Consider the following 21,827-nt stretch of genomic DNA (forward strand, 5'->3'; position numbering starts at 1 on the left):
AAAAAAAATACAGACTAAATTGTTTAAAATCTTACGTCTTTGAATAACATAAACTATTTTTCTCCAAATGCTACCCTTATTTTAAAGAAAATTTATCCTTTCCCGAAAATATAAAAATACAGATTAAAAAATAATTTCAGGCTGTTGAAAGAGAATTATAAGCTCAAACCAGAGCTCAAGATTGTAGCATTCAACACTTCTATAAAACAGAAGAGAGCTTTTTACTCTATAGAGGAAAAACAACACCAACAACAACGATGTCTGACTAAAAAGAATATCTATAAAAGGACTGAATAGGAAGAGATGAAAAAAAATCCCAGCTACATCTAAACAAAATTTTCTCTCAGAACCTACAAAAATATAAGATCTATTGATAAGCATTGTGGAACTTTAGGCTCAATGTTGCCATTTTAAGCCTCTGGCGAATATCTCTCATGTATGTCTGATTGTTCATGCTTTTTGTAATCGAGTAGTTCTGGATTAATGAAAGGGGTGCCGGCAGCTTTGTCTTATTACCTTGAGGATATGACTGGCCTGAAACGTAAAACATGGTTTCAACAGTTTAATACATACACAAGAAAAATATCATTCAAACCAGACAGCCTATCTAGCCCATAGTTCTTGAAAAAAAGATTTTTTTTTCTTTAAATTCTTGATTACTATATCAATGAACAGATACTTTAACTTGAATATTAACTATAAACAATTTACCAGTGGCAGAAAAATTACGAAGAACTCAGCACTTCATTTTTCTTAAATTTTGCCTTATGGCTCAGAAATCTGGGGTTCTGGCAAAATGCCAAACTTTAAGCATTATTATTTTCTGAACAAACTGACTACAAAATGACTGCGAAATTCTAATTTTATCATTTACAATACATCACTTTAGTGCATTAACAGAGTAAGTTCTTCTAAATTTATTAGGAATTAATCAGTTATTGCACTAAGATGACAAAATTTAGTTTATCTATTTTAGCATGCTTGATGGAAATCTTATGTAGCTATAACTCTTGTTAGATTTATTAATGATAAAACTGATACATGCTTTTGAGATTATCATTAGAGCACAAACATTGAGAATGTTGAAAATACGAGTGACATCATACATTAGAAAGTGAACAATTTTACATGCATGAAGAGATCTACGATTAGCTAAACACAAAGTCTGTACTGAACTAAGGGGAGATGTCAATTCTACATAAGAAAACTGAAAGACTGGAATACTAGTATTATGCATAGTTGCAGTAATTGCCTAAAGATTGACACATTTATGGTAGCTGTAACATAAATTTAAGCTTAATGGTGCGTCAATAGGCAAATATGATTTATAATTGTAAGAAATAAGGGTCCGAAACAGGGAAATATGACCATTTTAATGCAGAAACTTTACTTTATCTGGCTGAATATGATGTATGATAAACATGCAATTAATAAATTTTGGAACTACAGTAGAGGGCAGGTGCTTTCAAGTAGAAGACTAACATTTTAAACGAAAAGACATAAACTATTTATAGCACTACACACAAAAATGAAATCTTGTTCAGACACTGTCATTTCATAAAGATGGGATTTAACAATTATTTCTGTACTTTTCAGTACAATGGTTTAGATAAATATCACTGTACAAATTGGTATACATATGCATGTAGATTGCATGAGTACAAAGAGTATATAAAGTTAAGCAGCTACAAAATGGTTCAACACAATATTATACTGATGTCATTAATTCAGGGCTGTACCTATATTTAACCACTCCTATTTCTGACAATGTCTGAAAATTGACTTTATTTGCTTTTGCTAAAATGTTACAAATTATGATTGGTGTCTTGTGAAATAGGATTTTGGTTGAATTTTTAGCTAAAGCCCTTATTGTCATGCAAAGTGATAGGAATAAAAAATCATCGTTTTGACTGTTGGTGAATATTCATGCAAAATTTAACAAATATTTATACAATTCTTTTTAGTTCAAACACAACTTAAAACTGAAGAATTTGAAAAAAAAGTCATTCAGACATTCATTCAAACTGTGATGCCGAATGATACAAATACACAAAACCAGTCAATGAAATTACTACCATCATCCTATCACTTTGCTGTCAAGGTGTATTCTGGTAGTTAAATGTTAATTTAGGTTCATTGATTATAAAGCCATGTACCTATATAAAAGAGCTTGTGAGCCAACCCGGGCGGACCTGAAATGTTAAATATAACTGCTACTGATTTTATATAGGGTGTGTTTAATATAGCGACTATATTTAGACCTCGTAATTATCTCTTAGATAAGGTTCTAACGAAATTATCGTATACAATTATTACTATTGTTAAGGTAATATGTTTTGAGATTTAAGCTGTGAATTTTAAATCATATATTTTGGCATTTCTTATGATGCGCAATCCTAAAATGGATATTTAACTACATGTATATGTATATAAATCAAATGCTGAAATAAAAATATGAAAAATTTAATGATTTTTGGATAATATGCTTAAAATATATATTATATCTTGTACAGATAACATTTTGAAGTTACATGTGTTGGATTATCATTTGACATTTTACAATTAAACATACATACATGTATAAACAATATACAACTGATAATTTCTACATAATTAGGATATTACAATAACATTACATAGCAATATAATTGCCTACGTGTTACACGATAACATGCAATATCAATTGTGAAGACTGCTTCCAAAGTTTTTAACATCTTATACATCCGTATTTTTTAATATTTTAGTCACGCCATGACAAAACCAACAGTGTGTTTGCGAACAGCATGGATTCGACCCAGCCTGTGCATCCATGCAACCTGATTAGGATCCATGCTGTTCCCTATCAGTTTCTCTACTTGTAATAGAGTTTCTAAGTGGATGCACAGACTGGTCTGGATCCATGCTGGTCGCAAACGCTCTATGTTGGTTCTGTCATGGCGCTGCTCATTTCATTTTGGAAACGGATCATATTACAGAAGTTGTATATTAAGTTTGATAAAAGAACTAAGAAAGCAGCCCATATAATTCACCACAATAACAAAAATTGTAACAAGAAATGGTATGCTTCATGGTTGATAAATTAAAAGGTTTGTGGCTATTTTGATTCCCTTCTTGACTATAATAGATGAGAATTTGATTACATATATTATAGTATGAAACCAAAAAGGAAAAGCCAAACATCATTTTCTTCAACTTAAACTGTGACAAAAAAGTCATTAAAACTTTTGTGTCTTCACATGAAAGTTTACCCACCAGGTGACAAGGTAACAGTTAAAAGCGGGGAAATAAATGAAAATATAACATTTTCTTGTGAGCATTTAGTTAAAACCATAAAACATCCATTGTTTTATCCCTTTTACCAACACTTTAAACTCAAAACATAGAAAAACTAACTCAAATTGTCATTTAAAACCATAGACTTTGGCAACATAGGAATATACTGACAAAGAAATTTTCTTTCACTCCTTGACTGCACAGTTAGAAAAAAATAGTAAATCATGAAATGATATTCGTTACCAACATTGTCTGAGCAAACTATACAAAAATGTTCATTTCATATCGTATGAAAGGGAAAAACCCTCATTCATGACAAGTCTTATGTATATAAATAAGGGGAAATGCTATATACCACAAAAAAATAAAGGTTTCATTTAAAACAGTCAAAATATTATTTGAAATTAGTACCTTAGCCTACTTTGTGACAGTAAGATAATATTAATACTTGTCATAACCATTTATACAAGGTCACATATTAAATGTTTGGAGCTTGTGCAATAAAGGGGACAAAACTCCTTAACAACTGGTGCTCAATAAGAGACATTTACAGTTGGTATTTTCAACATCAGAGCTCAAAAAAAAAACCCAACATTTTTTTTAGCAAATTGAAAGAAGCCAATAAAATGATGACACTTGAGTACATAAAGTTATTAGGAGGAAAAATCCCTTCACCACTTGTACGGGTATACAATTTGTAAAGCTGTCTACAAAATGTGAAAGACAATGTAAAACTATAGGTGACTATGATTACAACAGGAATGCGTGATTTATAAACAAAGCAGCTGAGATTATCTCTTGTATATTAACATACATACAAACTGTGCATGGGGCCTTTAATTTACACAGATCTATTTATCTTTTACATATCATTATCTAAAAATAAAAATTTATCCAATGGACTACCAGTGTCACTCTTTTGACAAAGCCAAGGTCTGCAACTCATATCAAAGGCTTGGGACAAAAAGGTTGTAACTCGCTTGATACAAAGAGTATTTCACACCAAGTCAAAAGGAGGTAACAATACAGTTACAAGTACAATACAAGTATGATCTTGTTACCAGTCATCACAAATTTGCTTTTCAAGAATTAGACAGCATAATACTTTTGAGGCAGACAGAATGATCTAAAGATCAAAAAAAATCCCTAGAACTTACATTCTTATGGCCTTAAAATCTTAAGTTTTTAAGTTTTCATAAAAACTAAAGTGGAACTCAGTATTGCACACCATCCTACCGTCTGAAAAGGCAAGCATGCACAGTTTGTATGGGTGGGGCGGGTATGTACCTAAAGCTTCCCAACACCAACACCTAATGAAGCTTGCACCCGTAACCTGCTACAACCAAACTTTACCAGTACAAAGCAGGCAGCCAAAAAAGCTGCTAAAGTAATGATCACAAAACCCAGCGATAAAGCAGGCTCTATGCAGGCTGTTAGCTGTTCACACATACAATATAGTTTACACAAAGCATGTCATGTTGTCAAAACATAGTAAGAAAACCAAATACTTGGTATCCTTTGTTACGTAGGGTTACATGTATATTGTTATTAATAGTGCCTATAGGAAGGAAGCGAAATTTAAGAAAATGGGTTATTTCTTTTTTCGTATTATAATACATACAGGTTACCTTTTGTTGTTGATCAATTCATTAACATGTATACGCAGAAACTAATAGAAAAAACTTGAATTCCAAATAACAACATTATTTTATATATTTCATTAAAATAATTTAATTTTAGACAATATATACTGATTTAGTATCAAAATATATAAAGTTTATTATATACTTATAAATGAAATATTGAGAAATATTGATGAAATAAAATGCGTATTTTCATTTTCCGTATTTTCACTGTAAAAATTTATTTTTCACTGCAGTGAAACATATTTTCCGTATTTTCACTGGTGTCTTGCCGGACTACTTTCTTTTAAATTCTGCCAGTACAGGAAAATCTTTCAAATTTTAATATCAAAAAAGAGAAAAATGTATATAATAAACAGAAAATTCAAGTTTTTTCTATAAATACATGATTTATTTTCATCTTGTGGCATGAAAATTACCATATTTCACTCGTGGCTACCGCCACTCATGAAATATTTATTTTCATACCACTCAATGAAAATAAATCATGTATTTATAGAAAAAACTTGAATATCCTCTATATACCAAAATCAACAAACTTATGTGTCAATAACTTGTCTTTAATTTCAATTAAATGTCTCAAGTAATTTTTACCTTCTTTAAAATTTCAGCATAAAAACTTGCAATTTGAATGTGCATTAAGCAGCAAATCATCATTTTTTATTGCAAGCAGTAAATTTTAAAAATTTTATGAAGAAAATCTATTCATCCTTCAAATTATAATGAAACTTTAGCAATTTAAAACTATGTTGATAAATTTTTGCTGCCAAAATGTCTTCCATTAGTTACTGAATTATTATTATTTATGTTAATTAAGAATACAAGTTAAAGGACATGTATATAATAGAGTTAGCTGGAATAAACAGTTAATAATAGACTGCCAGGTATTTATTTTTTTAGACAGTTTTGTTAATTTTTTTTTGTCCAAGTCATGCACGACTAGAGGTAACAGATAGTGGGTGGGGTAATCTCAGACATGCTTTGTATAAATTGTTCAGTACCTTTCTACATAAATGTGTTATATAAAAGCCCTTCATTGACCCTCGTTTATAATATGGACCTTTATAACGGGTAGTTTTTGAACCATCATGTACGGAGAAGGGGCAGCAGTTGTTCCTTTTGAGAAATGCAGTTTTACAGGCTCAGTGGTGCCTGATGAGTAAACAGGCATACTTCGACCTAGCCGGTATCTCTTGCGTCGACGTCGGCCTTTAAAATATAAATAGTTACCATGGAAACACAATGTTTTGGTAATTTGAACAAAAACGCTAATTTCAACATCATACTGACAAAAATATCTTACAGCAAAAATTATTTTCTTTTTCTTATCAAACCCATTAAATGTGTATTTTTAAGTTTATACATTATCAAAGTAGACATCTTTAAAACAATTGAATTATCAAAATGATTCATAAATAAAATACTTATACAATGACAACAAGAAATGGATAGTTTTCTGATTACATGTAAAGTTACCTCCCCTTTATGTGTATTACTCACAAAGTTACTTCCCCTATATGTGTGAACAGACATTTGCAGCAGTAGAGCAACACACACTGCTATTCAAATGGCCAAGTCACAGCAAACAAAAACACTCTGGGATGATAACAATGAAAAATGGGAATCTAAGGAGAATAATGATTTGTCATGAAATCTAACTTCTTCTGATACTGGTAAACTACTATGCTATATTTTCTTTTCTAAAAATAACTTAAAAATCTGGCATTCTGTTCAATAAATTAAGATCTCTTTGTCCTAAGCAATTTCTTATTGATCATCATTTCATAAAAAACTTATTTTACTGAGAGCAAAATTTTCTCAGCAAAAATGCATAACAAAATGATAAATTAAAATTAACCAATGAAAATAAAGCCAGTTTTACAGAAACAAAATCTTCATGTAACATTCAATCTAAAAATAAAAAATAACAGACTTAGCATGTTAACAAATTCAATACCAAAACTTTTCATGTTTTTTGGGGTTTTTTTTGTTTTTTATTTCATAGCTATATTTTTCATTGCATTTTCTTCTTTTCTTAAACAAAAAAAACACCCTTGTTTTTGCTTGGACTAGGTCTATCATTTGGTATTGAAAGTGTATTTATTCAATAGTTTAGCTTAAAATGTTAATGAAGAGTGAAATAGGTTAAAACGAAGCATTTTGTTTCATTGCCATTCCTATCGTCACATCATTAGCGTTAATCTTAGCAACCGACAGGCAGAGATTTTACATAACAAACTCATCATCACAGACACTAGAAGCTTGCACAAACAGCATCGTAACATCATCCCATGAATGGTAAAAAAAATACAACTCCAAACCAGAAAAAAATCGGTGTGCCTACCCAATGAGAAAAGCCCCAAACATGAGGTGATATTGCGCAACCACTCCGGGACCCGCTGATTGTGTACCTGACAATGATTCTCGTGCAATGTGTGACAAAAATGAATTGAAATAACGACTGGTTAACAGTTATAAAAACATATGAAACTTAACAACTGAGGTAATGGTCAATAACGCAAACTTCACACAAGCTTATATATAATTCATCGAGAAAAAAAAGAAAGAAATGAATTAACTAGCAAAACCATAAGTATTTTTCTAAATAGCTCCTAACAAAATCATCTTAAAAACTGACACAATTAAGTCCATATAATCCCTATTTCTTGATAACCATGTAGTAAATCTTGATAAAAATGCTGAAATTTTTAAATGCTGAAAAAGAATTTGATAACTAAGCTCACTCTAAGATATGCTGCCATTTAAATGCTGTTCATTGTAAAAAAATCAATATGAAAACATATTTTGCAAAAAAAATTTTTTTAGTATATAAATAGCAATTTCACAATGTGCAAATAAATACACATGAACAAATATACATTATGATACAAAATATATATGTTTAACAATAGTGGGTGTTAATTGCTACATGAGAGGTATTAAAATGTTCTTGGTCATTTACGCTACTGCTTATAGATATAGAAATAATATATTAAAACAGTCACATGCTTTCATCATCAAACAGTGCAATGTTTCTATTTATAGAATATTTACCATCAAATGCCAGAAACATCTCTGTTATAAACATATAACCATGCATTGTGAAACAAAAAAACTATTCTCAATTGTACAACAAATGTATAAAAAATGTATAATAATATCTGTGTATGTAATAAAATCTGGTATGAAAATAAAACATATTGTAAAAGTTAAAAACAGGAAGGTAAAATAACTTTCTTTTTCTATTTACACTAATAATCTATCAAATGATAATCATTGTTAAAAATCAAAACATAACTCTAAATGCAACAATCTACTTATTACGCCAGTAAAAACTCCAGATTCGACATCCAGTAAATGAGAAAGTATATACACAAAGATAATACAGTAAAATACCCACGACGCCCACCCCTCGCCCCCATGCCAAAACAAATGCATTGCCTATAGAAATTTGATATTCATAAATTGAAACAAGAAATGCAGTCATTTCACATTTGAATTACCAAAATAATACTTTTGTACTGAAACGTTTTGAAATTCATGCTTAGTATATCAGGAGAAAGTAACTTTGTTAAAAAAATGGCAGTTTTCGGGGGGACTTTTTTCTAAAACCAATCTGGCCAGCACAACATGGAATTGTCCTTTGCCCTCAACAAGCCTAGATTCTCTCAATTTCACAAATATGATACTGCTTATGTACTAATAATTTTCAATTGGGAAAGTGGCAGAACCTGGGCCTGGACGGTAAAGGTCTTCAGTTGAGCGGGTAAGATTAAAGTATTTAAACTTTGGACTTTTCTCCTCCTCTGGGTTGAAAGTGACGTTAATACTGGCATATGGGACTTTTGGGAATTTAATAGTGACTTCTGGTCGTTTAGCTCTACTACCACTCCTAGGTTGACCAGTGTGCTGTCTTGGAACTCCCAGCTGCCGTCGTTTCGGTCTGCGGGGCTGTGTGGGAAAAGCATCTATATTGTAATATTCACTAAGTAATTCTTGAGTTTGGGTGCTGCTATTAACTAGAGAGAGAGGATTATTAACATTACCTTTGGCCTGAGCTTTAAGTGTCTTCAGATCTGTAGTTTCCACATTGTTAACACTTAAAGCGGGACGCTCTCGATTATCACAAGGGGGTATAGTATAGTTAGTTGACACAGAAGTTCTTGACACAATTTTCTTTGATGCTAAATTGGATACATAGCTTGTAGTAGGAATAGCACCAGATCCAAACATATTCATTTTTGGGGCCAGTAACGGCGAAACCGGTGGTGACTTATTTAATCCTTTTTCCGAACGACTTTCGTCTATGTTTGTATCAGCTTCTGACCGACCAACCACAGAAACGCGACCTGTTTCAGAGTAACGACCTAACTCGGAGCTTCGTCCCTGTTCAGAAACACGTCCCTGCTCAGAGTTACGTCCCTGCTCAATATTACGAGTGTTTTCTCTCTGATGATGACTATGTAAACTAGCACTATCGCTGGTAGATTTTTCAGCAGGTACACTAGTGTTACTACTACTTTGATTTGCACTTAAATTGTTAACTATTTTTGGTGACTTTTGTACATGTGCTTTCTTTCTCACATGTGTGTGAGTTTCATTATTGTTTTCTTTTGTTGTTGACTTTTTAACAGGAGCTGAATTAGTTGTTTTCAAACTAGTATGCTCCTCTTGGTTACTTTCACTTTGAGGTCGCCGAGAATTTCCTGTGGTTTTATTGGACGTTTCAACATTGTTTCCAGTCAGTTTATCATTGAAAATCACTTGTTTTTCTTTTCTAGGGGAAAACACAGCATCAGGATCATTGTTAGTATTCCTTTTAACATTCATCCAACTTGGCTTTTTAATGGAGCCACCCTCAGCACATAGATTCATTCCAATGTACGGAGGTACAGTGACAACAGGCTGTTTGTAAGCCAACTCAAACCGTCCTATATCACAGTTTCTATCCCACCTTCTGTCCAGCACCACTGAAATAGGAGAAATAAGATTACACTTACATGTAAATTGTCACTGAATTTTGAGTTTTTTCATTTTTCTTGAACTATTAAAATATTTTTTGCAACTTTGATTATTTGAAAATTTGTCCACTTATCTGAAGACATGCAACTCTTGATTCAATTCAGGGCTTTCACTTTTATCTGGTGCAACAGATGTGCCAACAAAAAAACAAAAAAGCTGATAAGGTCAAGGGTCGAGGGAAATATTTTAATTTACTGAAAAACCTATGATATGGATTGCCAATTTGTTAATAATTAAAACCCTGTAAATTGCATTTCTGAAAAAAAAATTTACCTTTAAGTGTATCTTCGAGGACATTATGACAGAGTCGTGATGTAATGTCCGTACTACTTTCCATACTAGGACTAGAGTTAATCTCTATCAACCATGGTTTATAGTCCTCCGTCAACATGAAGTCAGCACCGTACAACTCAAATGATGACTGGAAAAATAAAAAACATCATGATATCTTAAGCACGCGTAACATTTTTCAGACAGATGATCAGAAAACATGATGAAAGTTTACAAACTAGTATTATATCTAACTTGTACATAAAAGGCAAACATGCTACCAACAGTATTCCTACAATTATAATCTGACATATAAATCTAAATATTTTCCAAAAATTAAAAAACTATCAACAAAATGTGTTTGTAATATACAAATGCCTGAATTTGAAATCTGATTCATAAATTAGATTTTTTTTGATGAAATTTCCTCAATTTTGAATTTGACAATTAAGGTAAACATATTTTTAAAGTCAATATGTCAAAAAGAGCTCATGAACAGGAGTCCAAAAATAAAGGCTGGATATGTTTTTGCAGAGGTTGTATACAGACTGATTAATAGGTCAATATTTAATATGGGGGGGGGGGGGGGGTGGTCAAGGAACAAAGAAAAAAAGTATTAAGTCAAACCTATAAATAAAGACAAGTCTCAACAAGTGGAAAAGAAATATTTTGAGTAACAATTTTTGAAAAATAAAATGACATAAAATCCTTTCCATATGACCTTTATTCACAGATTGCAAAGGTGTGACATGATGTATTAGGAAGTAAAAAACACTCACCTTTCTATATTCTACAAGATCTTGAGTGGAAAGTAATGAACAGATGATTGCTTTTTTCATCCCAGGATAAATCAAATCATCCCAGTGGTTTGGCAACTTTTGGTCTCTATAGTATAATAAAAATGTACATGTATATATACAAACATGACGACTGACTGTAATGCCAATGAACAAAATATAACACTTTTTAAATACTCATAAAAAACATTTTGTCCTTAGTCATTGCTATCTTAGTCCCAACAAGATCAGACGAACATGTGCGCATACATCAAATCGCCAAAGCGATAAATAAATCCAGCAAAAAGACTGAAAGCAGAGCTTGACAAAAACTACTTACTTAATGTAGTCAATAAACTGTTCATGTGTCCACATATTTTCTTCTGGCAGTTCTGTTGATCGTGGACCGTTTTTATAATGTTTTTGAATAGCATTGTTTGACAGATGAATAGCTTCATCGTAATCTTCCAGTGTAAACTGCTGGGAACAAAACCTGTAACATTAAATTGTTATTTTTAAATGATATTTCTCTACTATGAGACAAAATCTTGATAAGTCACTGCTTACAGCATAGAACAATATTAAAATAAAAAAGTTCACACTTAGAAACATATATGACATAAGTTCATGAGACCAAGTCTGTCCTAATGACTGATATTCCCAGAAAACAGTATTGTACTTAAGTCTCACTACCATGTGAGATCTGGCCTTTATTTGATTAACGTTAAGTTTGTCTTGGTTAACTTGACAAGTTTTGCATTCAAATTTCAGATTTATACTCTTTGCTTTAAATGTTCAATCTTTTCACCTACAAGAAAATGATAGAATGGGTTAGTGGTAGATTCAAACCCACCAGAGAAGAGATGGCTTCCTTAATTCACATTGGTAGGATTTCTGATTAGGTAATCCAGAAAGTGACCATTTGGCATGAGGTTAAAGCATGATATTTCGGTTCCCATAAAGAGGTTAAAATTAGAGGCAAAAAGGATGGCAAAAACAGAAATATGTATCAGGGATGTCAAATAATAAACTGCCTCAAAGCAGTTTTTCATCAAACTGTACATATGCAGTATAGAAAGATACATTTTAATGTTTGCAACTTAGAGTAACCAAAGATATAAATATAGATGTGATCCTGTACACAAACCTGAGGTAGCTATCCATATAGAAGTAGATAGTAAGAGGGTTCCAATCTGTGACCAGAAACCACTGTCGTATATCAAACTTACAGTTATCGATCAATATTATTATGGACGTTCTTGCAATTATAAAAACAAACACTCTTGTTTGTTTCTTTGGTTTGACAAACTGCTTCTGTATGTTCTAAGTGGGTATATAGGTTACAAGTGGGTTCAACGGTAACTAACATCTGCCCTTTACTGTTCAAGTAAATCCTAGCAGCTAAATTTGGCTTTTTCATGGGCATAGAGAAGCCTTATCCCGCTAGCTTCATGATATGGTTGATGTTTTTACCAGGTGGCGAGCTAGAGCCTGAAACAATACAATATGAACTAGCGTAACACCGCACCCTCTCTCATCTCTCCTCCCCCACGTTAAAGTCTGGGATAATTCACACCATTTGATATTGATGTCAATCACGAAAGCACAATGGATTTATTCTACTATCCAAAAATAAACATTATCACACAAAAAAGCAACTTCTATTTATTTGTGAAATTTTACAATGCATATGTTATAAAGAATAAAGCACTTTGTTTTGTCAAGAAGTCTTCTATGACCATGAAACTAGAATTATAACTGTGTAAAATTTTTCAGAAATCGATTATGTGGGGTGATATCATGTTTACCTGCATAAACAAGTTTGCATAAAATATACACTATTCCATAGACTCGCATATCTTAATGTACACTTGCCGTGCTCTTCACTTATGGACCGTCCAACTTTTAATCCATTTTGGGTTAAAAATTAAAATAGCACTGGATACTCGCTGTCTTGCAACATCCAATTAGACCAGATCCGATAGTGGACTCTATGCCAGACTGATTTCTCGTTCTTGTCACTCGGTACATCTCTCTCTCCCATCTAGATTCCATGTTGCAACTAGATAAATTAATAAGTTCATATATACGGAATGTTGCTCTTGGCTAAATGATTTACCTAGATGTGCTCACTATCAGATATAACCTAACATTCTCATCTGCTGACCAGTCCTCTCGCCTCGTCGTGTGGTGTCTGGGTTTGATTGTCTCTTGGTCGGTTATTATCATCCCAAGATTTCGACGTTGAGAATCCTATAATACAAGTCCATTTTTAAAACAAACTTTAAAGCTGACTTAAAAGTGATATAGAATGTTGCAATTCAGTTCTGACCTAATCGTACATATTAACTTGCTATATGTAACCTTACTCGTTACTGACGCTTTTAGTGACCAACATAGATACGCCAGTGTGGCTCTGCCTTTTGGTTTGGACATCCCTGTGTGTGCACATCTCCATCACACTTCTTGCACCTCCAGGTATACAGGCAGGCGATTGCTTTTTTATTTCTGGCTTCCTTTCCACTATTCTCAGTCTGGACCCTATTAATTACTTTGCTGGCACATTTGTGTGTGTGGTGATCACTGAAAATCACAAAGTGAACGGTATGCATTGGTTGATTGTACAAAGTGAAAGGTGCTCTTAATGACTGATTTTGCTTTTTATGCCAAATTTGAGCTACTTCTGTTGTAATTTCTTAGGTTGATTGTTCCCCTTTCACCAGCTTTCATCAGCTATACATTAAATGTACATTGTTGATTTCCAATTGCTCCACTCATAAAGTCGTATAAGCTACTTATATCAACAAATCAACCTGGTTCTGAGCAATTGATCCGCACAGCCAATGTTGAGATCCATTGTATGACGCTACTTCCTAAATCAAGGCTGTCAAACCTACAACCCTTCAACGATCTACCAAATCCTTGTGCTGGTCTTATTGAGGCGCCAGCCGGCACACATTTTGACACCGCCTGCAACTCGTATTTTACTTCTTTGGGGCAACAAGGAATCATGTCACAGTGCATGAGCTTATTGGGTTTTGCTTCAGCTGACATGTAACTTGTTTTACAGATTGAGAGAGGCGACGATAATCTTAAGCGTTTAGATTTTAACTTGAAATGTCGTTATGATGCTATCTTCATTTACGGCTCTGCCATCACACACTTTCTTCTTATTCATAGATAAAGGAATACAAATCCAGTCCTTTTATATAAAATAGAACCTATCTACATGTATATTAAAGCACCAGTTTCAAACAAATAAAAACACATTTTGTAACTGGCTTTTAACCCTTTAATGACTTATCAATGCTTTGAAGTTACCCTTCCCTTTGATTATAATTTGCAAACAGCAAAGTTTGTCTTCCTTGCCTTATGAATAAAAACTGTTTTTATAACACCACACTGTTATAGTCATATCACAACTTCTCCAGTGTTACTGAAGATAAGACTAGTTTACCCTGCCTTGCATTCTTTTCCAGTAAAAACTGAACACCTATGATTGTATAATACATACCCGTTGCCAATTTAGGGACTGCCGTAAGAAATGGTGTATGCATGGCCTGTGTAATAGAGTGCTATATATAATTGTACGAGATTCTTTCATGTCGATATTACATAATCATAGCATCCCTGGTTCCAAGACACTGCTTAATTGTGTGCATAATCTTTGTAGGCAGTACATGACCATCGAGTTCTTGTCTCTTTATCTCTCTCTCTCATAGAAATGAGTGATCTCTCCTCTTAAATTCGTTTTAGTTCAATGATTTAAGCTAATTTTAGAGACATTTGAACTCGCTTGACTCATAAGGCTCATCAAATATCTATCGGCTCTGCCAGAGTAGGTCTTGATAATGGTGTCTATTATTCAATTCCGTCCAACTAAATTTGTTAAACTTACACTCATTCAATATGTTCTATAAATTACTTATTATAGAATACTTACTGTACAAGTTGGTAGTACCATGTGATCATTTCATCCCACTGAGCAGGAGTCAAAGCATCTCTCTGAAAAATGGAGGCACCGTATATAACATAATTTAATGTGTTGCTTTCCAATAGGCCTGAACGATAAACCATGCATGCATTACTTAAGAAATAATATATCCCAAGCGATTAAATCACTGATTGGGATATATTATTTCGATTCCAACATGAAATCAACAAATATTAAATGCTGCAGTACCTGATATCTAACTAAATTGCGTCTGATTTGTTTCCGTACTTATTTTCAGTGCGTCACATTTTTTCATGGTAACGTCACACGTCTAATTATGGTTACGTCACATTTCTAAATAGAAATGTCAAGAATTATTTTAATGCAAATTCTAACACGACCCGCATTTTTCCCTATTGAACATAGAAGAACCGAAAGTGTGTGTTATTATGCTATAAAATCACTGTTTGACGTTCTATATTTAGACATGTGACGTAATCATTATAAACGTGACCTAACACAAAAAATGTGATTCGCTGACAATAAGTACGGACACAAATCAGGCGCATTTTAGCTAATTATCATGTACGGGCAGCATTTATTTGTTGATGTCGCGTTATGAATCGAAATAATATATCCAAATCGGTGATTTATTGCTTGATAACATCACTGTTTGTCGTTCGGATGCGCATCATTATATCACTCGGGCTCTACGCCCTCGTGATATAATTCCCGGCATCCGAACTCCAAACAGTGATGTTATTTGAGCAATAAAATCACAGAGTTTGGGATATATTATTTTCTTAAAAATAACACACACTTTCGGTCCTTCTATGTTCAATGGGGAAAATGTGGGTCCTGTAAGTATATACTATAGTGCAAGAAAAATTAATATTTATTTCGATTCTAACATGCTTACAAAGAAGAGAATTGATAAAAATATGTGAAACTAAATTGAGCATAGAAGTATTATTTTCATCATTAGTTTATTGACATCATATATGATGTCATATGACATGTGAGCATTTGTTTTTTATGCTAAGCATAATTGTGTAATAATGCACTTGATGGCCCTACCAATTTGAGAAGTGTGCTGGTTGCTAAAAATTTAGCATTATGTCTTTTATTAATAACATTGAATAATTCCCGACTCAAAGCAGGACAGAGTCCATTGAGAAAACCCTCCTGGAATTCTAGAAGTTACATACACACTAGTGAGCTGTGAAATGTTTTAAATATATTTTATATTTTGCAAATATTTCTTTATTTATTTAATGCACTTTTTGTCTATAAAACAGTGCTACAGATGTCAGGCATTTGTAACATCATATCCAATAGTCTGCCTTATATCATGGTGACTTTATATTTAGGGTTTAATCCACAATTTTATGAAAATAAGTATACAAATTATGTAAAATTATTACTGACTTTTCCTTAGTTGAAAATTTCATAAAATTAATACATTATAATTATGTTTATACATAAATGACTAAAAATAGAACTCACTTCAACAGGTTGGTCAATATCGTCATGGTTTCGGAAGGTGAGATATTTTTCACACTGGACCATGGCTCGATCGAGACATTTCTGCGGTACTATGATTCGTTTCTTCTTCTTTTTACTCCTACTGCTATCTGGAGGTTTGGCAACTGTGAAATATAGAAAAGGTTTAGAAAGATAAAAAAATAATTAAACTTCCAATTGCTTGTTTTTGCCCAATTTCCAGCAGGCATTTTAATCTGTAGAGGAAAAAAGTTTTCAGAATCGTTTTAAACAGTACTAAACCAATTCTGATGAAAGTGTTTTTCTTCTATTTTATTTTTTTTATTTAAACATATTTTCTTCTAATATTATCAATAATTAACAGAGATATAAGTGCTCATACATAATACATAATGAATCTAATAATCTTATTACCTCTAAATAAACAATAATTATACACTATGATAAATGATATTGAATAAAGGTCATCATACTGTAATGCTTTCCAGCAAAATAATCTAAAATCGGCCAATATCGTAGCAAATCGGTTATTTCCAGAACTTTATTTTTTTTAAATCTTGGGCATAGGATTATTTACAATCACTCATTTATTGCTTTATTGCTATGTACTAAATTCCGGTTATAAACGATTAAAAGTTATTGCCAATACAGAAGATTGTGAAAAAAAAAATTCAGGAAATGACCGATATATTACGATATTGGCGGATGTTAGAAATGTTTTCGCGGTAAGACTACCATAAAGGGTATAAAGCTATATTAATAATTGTCTGTAATCTTGATAAAAAACATATCAAAGTGCCCTAATTGAAAGAATATTGTTTGTAACTTTACAATAAAGTGGGCACTGCATGTACACTGTACACAATCATTGCTTAGGACCTACTTAATATAGCACAAAAGGAATGTTTTATCCTGTTTGTAACAAAATTCATGTGCAATAATTCAAAAGAGATGCTTTTTTATTAAAACATTCTCTAGATGACCAGGGGAGAAATTAAGAAAATTACAGATTCTTTCATTCTTTTTCAGTAAATAATTCACCACTATTTCAACAGTTAATATTGCTTTACAGCCTTTAACCATTACTCTGCTAAAAATTTTAAATGAACTTGTCCATCTTTCAATCTGGACAAAACCATTCATTTTAGAGAGTTTTTTTTTAAAGTATTGACTAAATAGCAAACGGTACAGACCATGATCAGACAGGAAAGATGTGCCAACTGGTTGGCACTGGACGCAAGGCTAGATTCTGTGTAGCTGCCAGCTGGCAAAGGCTTTATATAGGGTACCAATATTATGAGAGAAACAAGAACGTGTTTGTTAAACACAAATGCCCCCGGCTCAGATTCTTGTCAGAAAACAATATTTAAAATAAAGGCTGTATGGGCAAAGTGTAAAAAAACTATTTTAAGCACTGGTGACCTTGACCCAACTGACCCTAACTCCATCCAAAGGAAGAATATCATGCAACTTATTTCCTACCAAATATGAAATAAATCTGTCAATATATAAAGGCTGTATGGGCAAAAGTGTAAAAATCTATTTTTAGCACTGTTGACCTTGACCCAACTGACCCCTAACTCCATCCTAAGGTAGAAATACCATGTAAGTTTTCTTCCTACCAATTATAATACAATCTGTCATCAATAAGGCTGTATGAGCAAAAGTGTGTAAAAAATCTATTTTTAGCACTGGTGACCTTGACCCAACTGACCCCTACCTCCATCCAAATGAGAATACCTCAATTTTATGTTCCTACAAAATATACAAGACATCTGTCGATAGAATAAGGTTAATACACCTGTAAAAAAGTGTAAAAAATCCTATTTTTTGACATTGGTGACGTGAAACCGTGACCCAAATGACCCCTTACTAAAGGAAAAAAGAGGACCTCCAATTGGTATGACTATTATAAACATGACATGAACATTAACTTAAAAATAAAGGCTGTATGAGCAGAAATATTTAGATTTATTTTTTTTTACACAAGTGACCTTGACCTTGACGCTAGAGACAAAAAATTAGAGGACCGTTAAAGGTATCCACCTACCAAATATGAAAGATATCATTAAATAAATTAAGTAATTAGCCTATATTAGGTGAAATTTTTTGATAAATCCAACTTGGCGAAATAGCCTGTTAACCATACAAGTCCCTATTTTCAAGTGATAAAAAGGGAAATATACTGGGATAATGGATCCGATGGCGTACATTATATACAGCTTGGCGAATATCATGTAACTTTGTATTGTTTTAAGTAAGTGTGAAAATTATTAAGCCATTAGTTTCACGATAGAACATAAGATATTTCCAACTTGCCGGTTTTAGGTTAACCTTATTCATTTCTAGAGTGATTCTGAAATTAGGGCCATAACTTGGTGCAAATCGGAGCCATAGTTATGTACTTTGCCAAATCACTATACTTTGTCTGGATAAGTAAGTTGTTGTAATTATGAAGCCATCTTGGTACAGGTAGAACTTAAGAAAAATCCAACTTGCCATTCTAGGTTAACCTTGTACGGACAGATGGACGGACGGACGGACGGATGGTACAATTACTATATGCCCGGGGCAAAAAAACCTAGGATGTGTAATAAAGCTTATCATTATAAATGAAAACTATTCTATCTTAAAAATGTGACTTTTTATATGAAAATAATGCAAAGCTGAAAGTGAACATGTGTAGCATAGATATATTTGATATACATGTATATATACTAGGGTGAAAATAAAACATTACATTTTGGTGAATATAATTTTAAACAAATTTTGTATAATAATACACTTGCTAACATGCACATAGGCCAGTGTAACATATATCTAACTACAAGTGTGGATCAAGCAAACGTTATTTTTCATAGGAAAGCATCTAATGGGTTACTGTACCTTTAACATGAAAAAAATCTGATCATTTAAAAAAACATTAAACAAAAACCAACAATTCATAATTTAATATTAAAAAGTTCAACAAATCATTGTAAGATATGGCTCTAGCATGTAATGTTTTATTCTGATACAGTGATAATTCATGTCAAGTAATTTTCCAGTTTTCTGTCTGAAAAATTTCAATCTTATAATGATTATTTGAGAGCTCACTGTAACCTTGACCTTTGTTTGACCTTAGTGATTAGATTCTTGCAAATTGTGCTTGATGTTGCTAGGCATTTATGAAATTTGGAAAGCTCAATCTTTTTATAAATTCAATGTGACCACTGACCTTTAAATGCATTGCGGTTTATGTTTTTTATGCTGCTATGGAACTTTTACATTATGTTTGTACAAACCACCACTCTTCTTACTAATTGTTTCAAATAGCTTTACAGTGACCTTTTACCTATCTGAGTAATTAATTTCATGCAAATGTCACACTTTCTGGATGTACTTATAATCAAATAATGTGCCAAATCATTTTGATATTTAATCTTGCAAGCCTAAGTTTTCGGAATAATAAAACAAATTGCATATCTTTCACACTGATTCAATGACTTTAATCAAGTAGGACCTTGAAACTATTAGAAAGGTAACATGTTTCTATTCTGGTACCTAAAGTTAGCAAATTGTTGACACTATATTTAGATCGTCAATTATTCTATTCTGTTCAATCACAACTTTCAACTGCTAATATAACCATAAAAATTGTTAGAAATAACTACTCAACATTTTTACTCCAGTGTTAAATTCATTCTCTAGAATCTAATAAGCAAATTTTAATATGTAAAACAGATTATCAATTCAAAATATCTAAATGACTAATCACTGAAAAACAAAGCAGTATGAGACTACTTCTACGCTATTTTTGGTAATGCAAAGTGTTTGACCTAAATTCTAACCAATTAAAAGTCATGCAATTTTAATTTTATTCGATATATAATTTTTTTTTGCATCATATTTATAGAAGGGTTCTTAAAGGGACTCAACTGAGGTTTATTGACATGACCAGGCTGATTAATTTTCCATTTGATGTAGATCTAGACCAATCCTTTGTGCCCAAAATTTCAGATCATTCACTCACTTCCAGAATAAATATTTAAATTGTGAAAAATGACTGAAAACTGAAAAGCATTGCACTGTGCTAAGAATAGCACAAAAATACGATTTTCAAGTTTATTTCTGGGTATATTTCTAAATTATCTTTTGCATATCTTTCTGCTTTAAGTACCCCAGGTGATGTATGTAAGAAATTCAAATTTTATATTTTAAGGCCTTGGACCTCAGTGGAGTTCCTTTAATAACATAAATTTGGTAGAGTTTTAAGTCCAAGTGGATACCAAGTTTCAAGATGAATTAGTTGTAAAAGAAGACATAGGTGCCTCTCTATAAAATGTTCATGACATAGACAAAAGTACATCATGTAGAACCACTGACATTTCAAAGTCAGATTCCAACCAATATTGGATTGTGAGGCAAGATTCAAAATCAGTACCATTAACCTGAAACTTTCACTATCTTATACAAAACATGAGCTCAGAAAAATTTAAAATAATAACAGAAATGCACCCAAACCTAAATCTAACTACTTTTCACATCAAGACATATAACCCCTAATCTGCTGAATTTTCTATAAAAAAAATTGCCTTCCATTTCGGAACAGTCCATTATCACTTTTAGGGATGTCACAATGAAAACTTTAAAGTTGGTCAGACTACACGAATCAGGAAAGAGCCTCAAAGATCTGACTGCATGAATCAGTCACAAGCCAATTGTGCAGGATCGTCTGGCAATTCACTGGTAGCAAAAGTTTTGCAGTTTTTGTTTCAGCAGTATAAGGGTTAATATTTTAAACTTAGAATCACCTCATTATAATCAAGGAACAAGTCCCTCTAATTTTGGACATCAAACAAAACTTGGGGGGTCTTAAAGCACACAGGGCTCACATCAAGATTTAGGTTATTGGTAAAATCTCGTAGACGGGTACATAATGAAAAAAAGGTGGAATTGCTACAAAAGCCATGCCATGATTATATTGGATCAATAACAAAGAAATACATAAATAAATTAAAACAGGATTGAGATATGGTGAAATGAAAAATAAGCCGTCCTCATCGAGCTGTCAATTATTATTTTAAATTTCATATATAAATATAAATACTATGTAAACAATTTTTTTTTGAAAACATCAGACTGTTTTGAATTTCTTAAACTTGTATATAAATTCATGCATTTTAACAAATATTCACAATAGAAAATTGCCTACATCCTTTTTACATACTGTTTAAAATTTCAAGTTTTTTTACTACACCATAGTATTACGAGGAAATTAGTTAAATTTTCTTTTGAATCTTTCCGCTCACCATACTTTTTTTATTGACAATGCATGCAACAGCCCAATGTGTTTAATAACTTACCACCATTCTCATCAATTTCTACTTCCATATCTTTGTCTTCCTCATCTTGTTTATAATTATA

At 32.3% G+C, this 21,827-nt stretch overlaps 1 protein-coding gene across 1 annotated transcript in view; it reads right to left on the reverse strand.

Annotated features, from left to right (window-relative positions):
• LOC132738947 (uncharacterized) overlaps positions 1-21,827 on the reverse strand; it is a 59,532-nt gene that overhangs the window by 4,942 nt on the left and 32,763 nt on the right. Inside the window, exons 13-25 of the mRNA XM_060726573.1 lie at positions 21,767-21,811; positions 16,425-16,567; positions 14,928-14,989; positions 12,935-13,046; positions 12,132-12,307; positions 11,325-11,477; positions 10,988-11,093; positions 10,212-10,359; positions 8,963-9,886; positions 7,971-7,991; positions 5,958-6,125; positions 2,157-2,192; positions 517-534 (exon numbers count right to left, since the gene is read on the reverse strand). Of these exons, the coding sequence (XP_060582556.1) occupies positions 517-534; positions 2,157-2,192; positions 5,958-6,125; positions 7,971-7,991; positions 8,963-9,886; positions 10,212-10,359; positions 10,988-11,093; positions 11,325-11,477; positions 12,132-12,307; positions 12,935-13,046; positions 14,928-14,989; positions 16,425-16,567; positions 21,767-21,811 (2,112 nt within the window). The remainder of the gene's footprint in view (positions 1-516; positions 535-2,156; positions 2,193-5,957; positions 6,126-7,970; positions 7,992-8,962; positions 9,887-10,211; positions 10,360-10,987; positions 11,094-11,324; positions 11,478-12,131; positions 12,308-12,934; positions 13,047-14,927; positions 14,990-16,424; positions 16,568-21,766; positions 21,812-21,827) is intronic.

This window comes from Ruditapes philippinarum, unplaced genomic scaffold (assembly GCF_026571515.1).
Source record: "Ruditapes philippinarum isolate M1 unplaced genomic scaffold, ASM2657151v2 ctg3002_1_1_1_1, whole genome shotgun sequence".
Classification (NCBI taxonomy): Eukaryota; Metazoa; Mollusca; class Bivalvia; order Venerida; family Veneridae; genus Ruditapes; species Ruditapes philippinarum.